Source organism: Coccinella septempunctata, chromosome 3, assembly GCF_907165205.1.
Source record: "Coccinella septempunctata chromosome 3, icCocSept1.1, whole genome shotgun sequence".
NCBI classification, from domain to species: domain Eukaryota; kingdom Metazoa; phylum Arthropoda; class Insecta; order Coleoptera; family Coccinellidae; genus Coccinella; species Coccinella septempunctata.
The window spans coordinates 42,914,297-42,927,185 of record NC_058191.1 but is presented as its reverse complement, the minus strand read 5'-3'; the positions used below and the strand labels follow the sequence as shown (position 1 = coordinate 42,927,185).

The 12,889-nt window shown below is 38.2% G+C and overlaps 2 protein-coding genes across 7 annotated transcripts in view; one reads left to right on the top strand and one right to left on the bottom strand.

Annotated features, from left to right (window-relative positions):
* Window positions 1-11,552, top strand: part of LOC123310515 (visual system homeobox 2-like) — a 78,952-nt gene extending 67,400 nt beyond the window's left edge. For both annotated transcript variants that reach the window (XM_044894015.1, XM_044894014.1), the window contains exons 5-6: window positions 7,759-7,933; window positions 10,558-11,552. In XM_044894015.1, the coding sequence (XP_044749950.1) occupies window positions 7,759-7,933; window positions 10,558-10,967 (585 nt within the window). In that variant the 3' untranslated portion in view covers window positions 10,968-11,552. The remainder of the gene's footprint in view (window positions 1-7,758; window positions 7,934-10,557) is intronic.
* The window catches only part of LOC123310517, a 111,237-nt gene that overhangs the window by 83,663 nt on the left and 14,685 nt on the right, over window positions 1-12,889 (bottom strand). The window lies entirely within an intron of this gene.

Genomic DNA, 12,889 nt, shown 5'->3' with positions numbered 1-12,889 from the left:
AAAATATCATTCTAGCATCAAATTATGATCTTCATACGTCCGTTCAATTCTTTCCAATTGCTATTTCTTCAATATATTCAGAAATGAAAAGATTTCAATGATTTCGTTTTAGAAATCGAGTGACTGCCAAATCGTTGATCGGACAATCAAAGTTTTATGAAACTCACTGTGAGTCATTTTAAGTTTTCATAATGAGCTGTGCCACCCGTGGAAAAACAAAATTACTTTTAGAATAACTAGCTAAATCTGTGACTCTACACATTTCTGGATCTTTTAAACAGAGTCGAATTCAGCCAAAGTACCCAATTCTCCGAATATCAGAGATATGTTAAATTTTTGAAAATCAAATTACTCGGCATTAGATAGTATCCAACTTAGTTTCAGATTTCGATTCTTTTAATTCTTGGTACTTTTATGGTACGTCATGGTCAAAATGAGAAAACTGGAAGACGTGGGTGATATCTTGTGTTCGAAAAAGATTCATCGAACGAAATCTTCTCAGAAAATTGATAAGGATCCATAAATACCACAAAAATGAACCTAACCAGAACTTGTGTGCCCCTCAGCCGTCTCTTCGAAGTCAGCTGATACTGGGTGTTCTATTTTCTATGTCTCTTACGGCCGATTTCATAATCAAACCTAAAGTCGCTTTCAAAGCTTCCTCTAACCCTACTAAAAATGACAGTAAAGGAAGCTTCAAGTTAAAAGTGACTTTAAATTTGAACTGGAATCTATGTGAATAGATTCTTTGTGTCTTTCTTCTTTTTTTTTCAGTTTGATTTTTATTATTTTTTTATGTTTGTCTGCCCAGGATAAGGCGTCAAAGACGAAACGTTGACATCTACTATAGTGATTCATACGCAAGTTTCGCACAATACACAATAGCATCTTCAGGCGATGAAGGTATACTTTAGTGTTTAAATCATTCATCCTATTATTCCCTAGCTATTGCGACAGCGACTGAAAGATGCTGCAATTAAAACAGGAGCCCATTGACCATCGGATCAACCCCGAGAGGCGCTTGGGGTATCCTGATATATGTACAAATTGCGTTCTCATGAATATAATGAAGTGTCACCCTACCCAATATCGCTGGTGCCATTAATCACAAACGGAACCCCGCACAATTATTAAATTAAAAGCAGTGTTTCCACACTAACAAATAATTCTTTCGTAGAATCAATCGTTTGGTCTCCGGGGACGACGGGGCGAAAGAAAAATTCTGAATCGGCTCGCGTACCATCCCTCCCTCCCCCTCATGCGATCCAGATTTCATTATGCAAATGGAATTGTTTAATGAGCTTCGAATGGTTCTTGTTTGTGCCGTGTTGTATCATAAACGGATTATTCGATTATGACTCTCGAACGCTACATTGGTTTTCGAATGATCTGATGACCAGTTCACCATACAGGGTGAGTCTCTGACTCGTTAAAAATGGTATAGGAAAAAAGTGTTTCTTTCGACCTCAAGATTCTACTTTTAAAATATTTGTACGAATCCAAAGTCTCAAACTGTCAATTACTCGATACTTCATTCGAATCAAGTTCATTTCTTGGGATACTTGAAAAAACCTACTGAAATCAATCATAATAACTTAGAAATCAATACGGGGTATTTATAAACGATTGTTTGATTGGAGCTGGCTTTAAATCACCTATCCTTTGCTGCACCTCATTGAAAGTGTAGAGTTTTGTTTTAAATATCGAGAAACTTCGAAATTGAAACCTACTGCCTATTCCTGATGTTTCATGTTTTTCATAGGAGCTATCCAGAACGCAGAAGCGGCAACATCTTGACTCTGTTTGTCGAACGGGTATAGGTTTACATATTGTTAGGATAGTGGTGTGAAACACAATATTTGCCAACCGATACGCTTGAGGGCTAAGTGTCTATTATCGTAACAGCCACTTTTCTTAACAGGTGTTCTTTTCCCAGAGTTACTCGATCTGGCAACGCAGTTTACACCCTTTACAAGTAAAGGGTGCGAGGAAAAAAGCAGATTTGAAGAGAATTCTTTTGATGCTCACGGAAAAATTCTGAAAGAGCAACTCTTCTAGTGATAAAACTGAGAACTTCATCCATCTCGGCACAAGCGTTCGGTCTTGACGAATCCTCAAGTTAAATTCGCAATTTTTGAAAAATGCCATTACCAAGATGAAAATCTAAACGAAGAGAAGTAGGATTCCGAAACTACTCGCAATAGATTCAGCGTGTTTCATTTACCAAAATTCCAAATTTCTGGCCCAGTTTAGGAGAAAATAATTTTTTTTGTTTTCCACTTTTTATTTTCGAGTTGACTTCGAAAAGCTCTTAGGAGTGCAATTCTCTATTGAATCATCAACTGTTGGGTTTCCTTGAATCTTCGAAACAAATCATATGCACTCCATATCCTAAGACAGTAATAGAACATCCTGATTTTCAGACAGAGTAGAAAAGGGATAATTTTAGGGGGTCTAACTCCTTGCTCATTTTTTACCCAAAAAATCGAGATTTTCGAAATCGAGTTTTAATGCTTGGGGGAAGCCTTGGCAACGCTGATTATAAAACCGGAAATCCCAATTGGATCAGGTGAATATATCAGGAGATATCGCAGATTGAAATTTTTAATTTTTGAAAAATGCCATTTCGGAGATGAAAATCTAAACGAAGAGAGATAGGCTTTCGAAATTGCTCGTAGGTACTCTCAAAAGTTGGGAATTCACAATTTTTTTGTCCGTTTTTTCTCACCAACAGCCCTGAAGAAAACGCCAAGTACGAAAACGGCATTCAATAATTGCCCAAACCTGATGCAACTTGGACGCCAATAAGCCAATGCGGCACCTGTTAGCGAAACACGAATTCACACCGTCGGTCTTAATTGGACCATCTCCTGTCAAAGTCGACATCTCATTCTGATGGCATCACCCACCACAAAATCGACGGGTGTAAAAAGGTCCGAGCGTGAATAGTGTGTGTGGGTCCTGCCTCCCATAAGTGAGTAACAAGTATCATTATGTGCCGACTTACGTGGTCAGGTCGACGCAGAGGTGTTAATCTTCCGAGAATGTTCTAGTGGCACCACTGACAGACACTTGAATGAGGTTTGATGAGAGCACAAGGAGAGTCTTTGATACTCGGACCGGACAACAATGACGGTAACATTCGACGATCGGTGGATATGCCAAAAGGCGTGTAAAGACCAATTTGAGATGATTATAACAGAACGCGGTTGTTTTTGTTAGTTCGCGTCGTACGAGTGAAAGAAATACCTATCTTATTATCCCAAGTTTCGATTGATCCAATTCTCAAATGATAAGAACCTACCTTATTCGTGCTGACGTACAAACGTAAGGATTAAAATGGAGGAAAATATTGTGAATTTTTTTTATTTTTCAGGAGGAGCTTGATTTTTTCGAACAAGCATTATTTCCAATCTGAAAAAATCGCCCAGATTTATAGTATATACGAGGATGTATATATATCTAGTTAGTCTAGACCAGTTCCATACATAAAAAAATATTGCATTACCATAGCAACGAACAATAACTCAATAGAAGTGTCAGTGTGAAGTTTGAGGTCATAAGTATAAATCATAGTTACGCAATAAATTAAAAGAAAGAAGATGTCCATCGAAATTGTGAAAATCGAAAAATTGCATTATCGAGCCATCATCAAGTACCTACCTTTATTTAAAAGGGTCAAGAGGTAAGCAGATTTACGATGATATGGTTTATACCCTTGGTGATCAATGTCCTTCGTATGCGACCGTAAAAAATCGAACTGCTAGCTTCAAAAGAGGTAAATTTTCCATTGAAGATGATGACCGATCGGAAAGGCCAGTTTCTGTGTCAGTCCCCGAAAATATCGATGCAGTTCATGACATGATTTTATCAGACCGTCGAATTGGGCTAAAACGGATATCTGAAGCACTGAATATTTCATACGAATGCGTTCGTCATACAGTTCACGTCAATTTGGACATAAGAAAAATTGTCCCAAATGTTTGAATGTTGACCAAAAGCGTGCAAGGTAGAAGCATCGCATACGATCTGTGCTCGATTTGAAAACGATGTAGACTTCTTAAACCGAATTGATACTATGGATGAGACTTGGGTTCATTTCTACGATCCAGAAACAAAGCAACAATCGATGGAATGGCGAAACTTTGGTTCTCCCAGACCTAAGAAGCTTCGTGTCCAAAAATCTGCTGGAAAAGTCCAGATTAAGAGAAGAATATGTTAAAATATTTGACATTGGGATGTTGTTTGGGTCTATAGTAGGCTAGAATTTTCAATATATCCTCGTATGGTGATATAAATGTGTTTTCCACCATCTACTTATGTTTGTAAGTCATTTTGTGATAATCTCTGACAGTGAAGGTTCCAGGAGTGATTTTTTTTATATTTCTGTAAGAAATTTCCGAATGTCAATTTTTAGACACGCGTATCTCCCGGAAAAATCATCGTAGATCTATATGTGATACATATTCTGAAAGAGCAATTACTACCAGTAACAAATCTCGAGCTCAGTGTATCCGATAATCTTCAAATATAAAACACAACTGAACATTCCCTACCTCGTCGTATTCGAGGAACGGGCAAACGTAACGCCCTTGGAAGCAATGCTGTCCAGCATGCGCCCTCGTGTTTTATGGGTTGCCTGACTTCCTCGAGATAGGGGCTATTAATTCCCATGTAAAACCTATGTTTATCGAGGCGCCTTCGACTGAAGGCGGACGATGAAGAAGTCATTGGTTTATATTTTGTGAACATATACAGGGTGATTCTAAACGATATAGAAATTCAAGACCCAACGTTCAAATATTCATTAAATAGCGTCCAACTTAGTTTCAAGAGTTGGGTTCTCTGAATTTTTGGTATTTTTATGGTACGTAATGGTCATAATGAGAAAACTGGAAGACTTGGGTGATATCTTCTGTTCGAAAAAGATCCATAAAATAAATGAAAAACTATATTCCAAATATTTGTTCAATTCGAAAAACCCGTTTGTGAGAACTAAAAATACCATTTTTTTTTTATTTTTCAACAGCCTGTATCTTCAAAACCGAGCCTATTCGGAAAAAATGGTAAGGGAAAAAAGTGTCTCTTTTTACTTCAGGAATCTGTTAAAATGTATGAACAAATCACCCTGTGAGTAAAAATTTTGTTGTAATTTACTGTTTCGTAAACGTTCAGAGTATATTTTAGAAAGTAACAAAGGGGCAAAGCCGACTCGATCGTTTCGTCCCACTCCAATATCTTAAACGTCACTTCGCCGGCACGTCCCCCATACACGAAATAAATGTCAATACCAGAATGCCGTAGTATATGACAGGTCCTGCGAACGCGGCCGCGGCCAACCCCGATACTTCGAAATTACGGATGTAGCCGCACATAAAGGGGGCGCTCGAAAATGTGTAATTTCGAGTACAATGAAAGCGATTAGCCCCCCGTGCCGGGGCTGTTGCCAGAATTAATTAACGAATTAAATTAGAAATTAACTCGTTCCATAGAGGTGCTCCCGGTACCGACGCTGATATTGATTCATTCCTGCTTCTCTGTTTGACTTGTGTTAATTTATGTGACGCGTTTGTCAGGAAGTCTTTGCAGAGGGCGAGCGTTCTATGTACGGAGAGGTGGTGTTGCCTGCCTGCAACAGTCTCTCTGCTACGTTTCGAAGAAAATCAATTCGATTTATAGACTACTCGTCTTGGGTTTCGATAAAAGGTTACAGGGGTGAAATGGGTTATGTTTTCTGTATGAGAATGACGAGGACATTAACAAGCGCCTATAAGCTCCACGAGCAACTGACGCTTGTCATCAAAAGCTGGCACACCTTAGATCTACGATGATTTTTCTGGGAGATACGCGTGTCGAAAGTTGACATTCGAAAAGTTCCTGAAAATATCAGTTAAAAATTCCTCAAGACCGAACGGTTGTGACGAGATGGATGAAATTATCAGATTTACTACTAGAAGAGTTGCTCTTCCAGAATATGAATCACATTTGGATTTACGTTAATTTTCCTGAAAGATAAATCACTCTAAAGATGACCTTCAAAAAATCCCAAAAAGTTGGGTTCAGCTAAAACTTCCTCAAGACCGAACGGTTGTGACGAGATGGATGAAATTATCAGATTTACTACTAGAAGAGTTGCTCTTCCAGAATATGAATCACATTTGGATTTACGTTAATTTTCCTGAAAGATAAATCACTCTAAAGATGGCCTTCAAAAAATCACAAAAAGTTGGGTTCAGCTAAAACTTCCTCAAGACCGAACGGTTGTGCCGAGATGGATGAAATTCTCAGATTTACTACTAGAAGAGTTGCTCTTCCAGAATATGAATCACATTTGGATTTACGTTAATTTTCCTGAAAGATAAATCACTCTAAAGATGGCCTTCAAAAAATCACAAAAAGTTGGGTTCAGCTAAAACTTCCTCAAGACCGAACGGTTGTGCCGAGATGGATGAAATTCTCAGATTTACTACTAGAAGAGTTGCTCTTCCAGAATATGAATCACATTTAGATTTACGTTAATTTTCCTGAAAGATAAATCACTCTAAAGATGACCTTCAAAAAATCCCAAAAAGTTGGGTTCAGCTAAAACTTCCTCAAGACCGAACGGTTGTGCCGAGATGGATGAAATTCTCAGATTTACTACTAGAAGAGTTGCTCTTCCAGAATATGAATCACATTTAGATTTACGTTGATTTTCCTGAAAGATAAATCACTCTAAAGATGACCTTCAAAAAATCCCAAAAAGTTGGGTTCAGCTAAAACTTCCTCAAGACCGAACGGTTGTGCCGAGATGGATGAAATTCTCAGATTTACTACTAGAAGAGTTGCTCTTCCAGAATATGAATCACATTTAGATTTACGTTGATTTTCCTGAAAGATAAATCACTCTAAAGATGACCTTAAAAAAATCCCAAAAAGTTGGGTTCAGCTAAAACTTCCTCAAGACCGAACGGTTGTGCCGAGGTGGATGAAATTCTCAGATTTACTACTAGAAGAGTTGCTCTTCCAGAATATGAATCACATTTAGATTTATGTTAATTTTCCTGAAAGATAAATCACTCTAAATATGACCTTCAAAAAATCCCAAAAAGTTGGGTCCAGCTAAAACTTCCTCAAGACCGAACGGTTGTGCGGAGATGGATGAAATTCTCAGATTTACTACAAGAAGAGTTGCTCATCCAGAATATGAATCACATTTAGATTTACGTTAATTTTCCTGAAAGATAAATCACTCTAAAGATGACCTCCAAAAAATCCCAAAAAGTTGGGTTCAGCTAAAACTTCCTCAAGACCGAACGGTTGTGCAGAGATGGATGAAATTCTCAGATTTACTACAAGAAGAGTTGCTCATCCAGAATATGAATCACATTTAGATTTACGTTAATTTTCCTGAAAGATAAATCACTCTAAAGATGACCTCCAAAAAATCCCAAAAAGTTGGGTTCAGCTAAAACTTCCTCAAGACCGAACGGTTGTGCAGAGATGGATGAAATTCTCAGATTTACTACTAGAAGAGTTGCTCTTTCAGAATATGTATCACTTTTATATCTACGATGATTTTTCTGGGAGATACGCTTATCGAAAGTAGACCTTCGAAAAATTCCCAAAAAACTATGGGGTCGCCTGAAAATTTGTCAAGACAGAATGATTGCACGATTGATAACTTCAACCTTTCAAAAGATTTCGTATTATTGTCAATTTCCCAAGAATAAGAATACATTTACATGTCATTTTCAATAGGAATTTTCGTTGTTGCAGGTATGGTTCCAAAACAGGAGGGCGAAATGGCGGAAAACGGAAAAATGCTGGGGCAGAAGTACAATAATGGCCGAATATGGACTCTACGGTGCAATGGTCCGACACTCTCTACCTTTACCCGACACGATACTCAAGAGTGCCAAGGAGAACGAATGCGTTGCGCCATGGCTGTTAGGTAATGACTGTATGTCCTTTTTTCACTTACGACGAAATACCAAACTGTTGTCTTCTTCCGAACGGGCAAGAAAAGAGGGCTATCTTCAAGATTTGCCTCCAATATTTGGATAAACGTCCGCTATAGTCAACTTAAAAGGTTCACATTCTATCGTCACTTTCGAATCCAGTTCACCCTGTACCTAATTGTGAGTTTATGCAGAGTAACTACGAAGTAATACCTAAAAAAACGACCAATCTCAAAGGCAGAAGCCTAATGCCTAGACATTAGTTCTTAGTAACTCTGCATAAACTCACCATAACATTCATCATAGCTTCAGAACGTAAGCAAATTTCTGCCAATTTTAAACACCTATTTCCGAAGTCTCTTTCCCCTCTTCATTTTCATTATATGTACACCAAACGTTCATTTCATTCAACGTAAGCAAGCGATAGTTTTAGTGTACTTTAACCATTCTTATTGAAAATGGATCAATTTTCAGGATTATTCACCTTTATAGACATAGACAGATCGAAATTTCACGTATATTGAACGGACTCCGTTATCAAAATCGTTACTCCGCCTAATTAGCGTAAAGATCATTCATTCTATTATATTTTATAAATAGCGGTTCTAGAGGAGAATCTAGCACAATAACAGTATCTGCGGTTCGTGCCGTTGCCGTACGGTGGAGCTAGACGGCCTATAGGACGGGTTATTCATGCCTATTCCAAAAGTACAAAGTGCATTTTTATCATATTGGGTTTTTTCAGCATCTAATTCCACGAGTTTTAGTGCGTTCGAGGATCTACGATTGCATAATGGTATCTTATACACTATAATAATGATGGGGTGTATTTGGATTGGAGATAATAAATCGATATATCCATGTCCCACAATCATATATGCATGTATACCAAAAATTCCGCTGTGAGAACAATGGATTCCGGTTATTTAAATGATGGGATCGACTTGGGGAAATCCATAATATGGAATTTAATTAAGAGAATCATTATATATTTTTGCTGATGTCTCACACGGAATCCAGATTCGAGATCCCAAAACTATCGATTTCGTGAAGCTTGAAACCCTAAATATAGCAAAGCCATCCGTCTTATTTTGAAGATTAGCGAAAATAAAAAGAAACAATTGTCCTCTCGCTGTTACATATCGCATTTGAAACCCGGCCAAATTCGATATAGGATCTTCCCAATGAGAAAAACATTTCGATTATTTATACCAATTATTTCGCCAATCTTCGTGCTCCATTTAGCGACTCGTATTTAGCGGGAGTGAATTTATCACGATTAAGATAAGTTGCCTAGTACTGACTATGAATCTGACCATCGGTAGCAGAGAGGAACGGAAACAATTTTCCGATGGAATAATGAATACGTTCGCTGGACGCTGGATTCCCAAATTTCAATACATACCTACAGGATGTTCCAACGCTTTTTATGACTCATACAATCGATTCCTTCAAAACTGTTCAGATCTACATATTTAGTGTTTAGTTAGATTTTTTGCTTGGGATCTTATCTAGAAATTGATGAGTTTCACTTGAGAATTCGTCAAGATCGAACGGTTGTGCAGAATGGAATGAAATATTCAAATTCGTTACTAGAAGAGTTGCTCTTTCAGAATGTGAATCACATTCAGATCTACGATAATTTTCCTGGAAGATAAATCACCCTAAAGATGACCCTCGAAAAATTCCCAAAAAGTTGGATTCAGTTAAAACTTCCTCAAGACCGAACGGTTGTGCCGAAATGAATGAAGTCCTCAGATTTTATACTAAAAGAATTGCTCTTTCAGAATATGTTTCACATTTAGACCTACGATAATTTTCCTGGAAGATAAATCACTTTAAAATGACCTTCGAAAAATTCCCAAAAAGTTGGGTTCGGTTAAAATTTTTTCAAGACCAAACGGTTGTGCCAAAATGGATCAGGTTCTCAGATTTATTACAAGAAGAGTTGCTCTTTCAGAATATGTATCACATTTAGATCTACGATAATTTTCCTCGGAGATCAATCACTCTAAAGATGACCTTCGAAAAATTCCCAAAAAGTTGGGTTAAGTTAAAACTCCCTCAAGACCGAACGGTTGTGCCGAAATGGATGAAGTTCTTAGATTTATTACTAGAAGAGTTGCTCTTTCAAAATATGTATCACATTTAGATCTACGATAATTTTCCTGGAAGATAAACGAATCTAAAGATGACCTTCGAAAAATTCATAAAAAGTTGGGTTCAGATAAAAAATCCTCAAGATCGAACGGTTGCGCCGAGTTGGATGAAATTGTCAGATTTATCACTAGAAGAGTTGCTCTTTCAGAAAATGTATCACATTCAGATTTACGATGATTTTCCTGGGAGATACGCGGCTGGAAAGTTGACCTTCAAAAATGTCGAGATTTATCACGTTTAAATCTACTATGATGATACCACCTAACGCGAAAGTTGAAAAATTTGCGCCAGTTTGGGGTTCGAGAAGAACAGTTTGGTATTTCCATAACCAAAGATATCTCCCATTCACATACAGCCAAGCATGAAAAAGGCTGCTTTTTCTGAATCACATTCAATTTGAGATCTCCCAACACGTTGAAGCCGCTCTCTCTGATCCTCCATCCCCACATTTTTCCAGGAATGCACCGGAAATCGCTGGAGGCCGCCCAACACCTGAAGGAAGATTGCAACACAGCCACCAGCAGCGACCACGAGGAATCGGCGTCCATGCGGACGGAAGCGAGCGACACGAGCGCCTCCTCCGGGCAGCAGACGACGCAGGCGCAGCCGGGACCCGCTCACGTGACTTCCGGCGGCGACAATAAGGAACAGAAGCCGGGCGGCGGTTTCGTCGAGGACCCCGAGGCCTTCCGCAACAACTCCATAGCCTGTCTGAGGGCGAAAGCCCAGGAGCACAGCGCCAAACTCCTCAACCACAACCTGCTGATGCACCACCATCACCAGGTCGGGCAGCAGGACGCGAACGCCAACAATTTGATGCACCAGGAGGCGGCGATGCAGTCGTCGGACACGTCGCCCATCTTCTGACAGAAGGATCTCGTCAAGTTAGAATAGTTATTTTTGTGATCGCATTAGCCTTCTTTGAGGTTGTCGGGGAAGCAATGAAATTCGGTCGTGCGATATTTTTGCCGTCTGAGATGGAAGTATAGAAGGCTAGATAGGGAAATGATTGATGATGCAAGGTAGGTGGCTTACAGAGGTACTGTATACGTCGATAGTTATAAAGCGTCTTGAAGGATTCAAAAAATGTACAGCAACACCAAAATTATGCAAGTTTGATGTCCGTTTTTTGACAGTTCTACCAACATAGTCACGATTTCGTTCAGGGTACTGATTTTTTCAGCTCGAAATAAGATCAGGAATAGTATTTTTTAACCCTAACGTTTATCTATTTATTATTTGAGATGAAATATCTGAAAGATCACGCTGAAAATCCTGGAAACATCTACTATTCACACAGTATCCGGTAAAGGTCCATGTCTCTAGCCCCCCAAATTTGAATTTTTCACTTGTTTTAACGCTAAAGTTTTATACTAGTTTTTCACCGAAATGTACCGTTAGATAGAAGTTTTGTACTATATAGATGAGCTAGAACAAAACGGACGGAACTCTTCCGAGCTCTTTCAGAGAAACAAAACTGTAGATTCCTTTTCGAGTTATTAGACGATTTCGGAAAGTTCTCATAAATTTTCTGTCTTTGAATTTACAGATCTGAAACTTGAACATTCTTTCTTGCTTCTTTGTTTAGAAGCCAATGACATTCTTGAAAAAATTTCGGTAAGAACTAGTACGAAACTTTTGCACTGAAAAGCATCCTATAATTCTTGTTGTGAACAAAGCAGCCTTGAAGCCCAATTACTTTATAGTTTATATGGAACTCTTAAGATCCCCTAAGCTCAGGGTACAAAACGTTTTTTCAAAGGTAGATTTCGGTACAAAACTAGTAGACATATTTCAGATTCTTTCGGAAACCAAAATCTCATTATTTCGACAACATGTCTCAACTCACCAATTGGAAACCCCTCTTAGATGCTTCTTTCTCAGTGTAACTTCGGAAAATGAAAAATTTGCATTTTCAAAAGTAGGCGTAAGCTGTATTTCCTTTCATATTCTCTATTCTCTCGTGTTGAACAGCAAAAATGACTTACAACATCATATTTTGCTTTTTTTTAGTGCAAATTATCTAGTTCGATAAAAATCGCGATTTCCAAGTCTAAATAAAAAAAGGTTCAAGTTTGTACTATGAAATCATGCGGATATCTCTGCAATTTTCGAGTCGTCATTGAACAACACCTCAATGATGAACTATTGATGAATAATCCGAATCATTTCGCCTTCAAGACAGATATTCATCAGTGAAATTGTCCGTAGCTGGCTGATTTGAAGTTATTCTATAAATACATCTCTTATCTCGTTAGGAATAACTGAGATAACTGATATCGAGAGACACGATTCAATAATATACGTCGGATTCTGGAATATTCCTGCACGATTTTTGTGTTGGAGCTTCAAGGAAACCGAGGACAATCGTGAAAAACTGAAGAGAGAAACGAACTAAACTACTACACTGCTTGTATATGAGGTCTCTTCGGACACTCTTAAGAAACGATTGACGAAGAATCTCACTATGATCTTCAAAGCAAACAATCATGAAGGAATTCTGATTGTAGGCTGTAGTTTAGAAATTTCATACAGGATAAACCACAGTCAATGGTGGGTAAGACATTCATAGAGAACGAGACAGGATTATTTGGAGAATTGCTGCTTCATTGATTTGATATCTCAAATGAAACGCCCCGTATATTTTCGAGCAAAATCAGAGCTGCGTTATTTGAATCCGTATAGTGGGGAAATTTGTATCGAAAAGACAAACAGAATCGAATAGACTGATGAATTTTTCTCGGAGAACTCAAGTGATATAAGCTCCCCTATATAGAAAACAAAGAGAA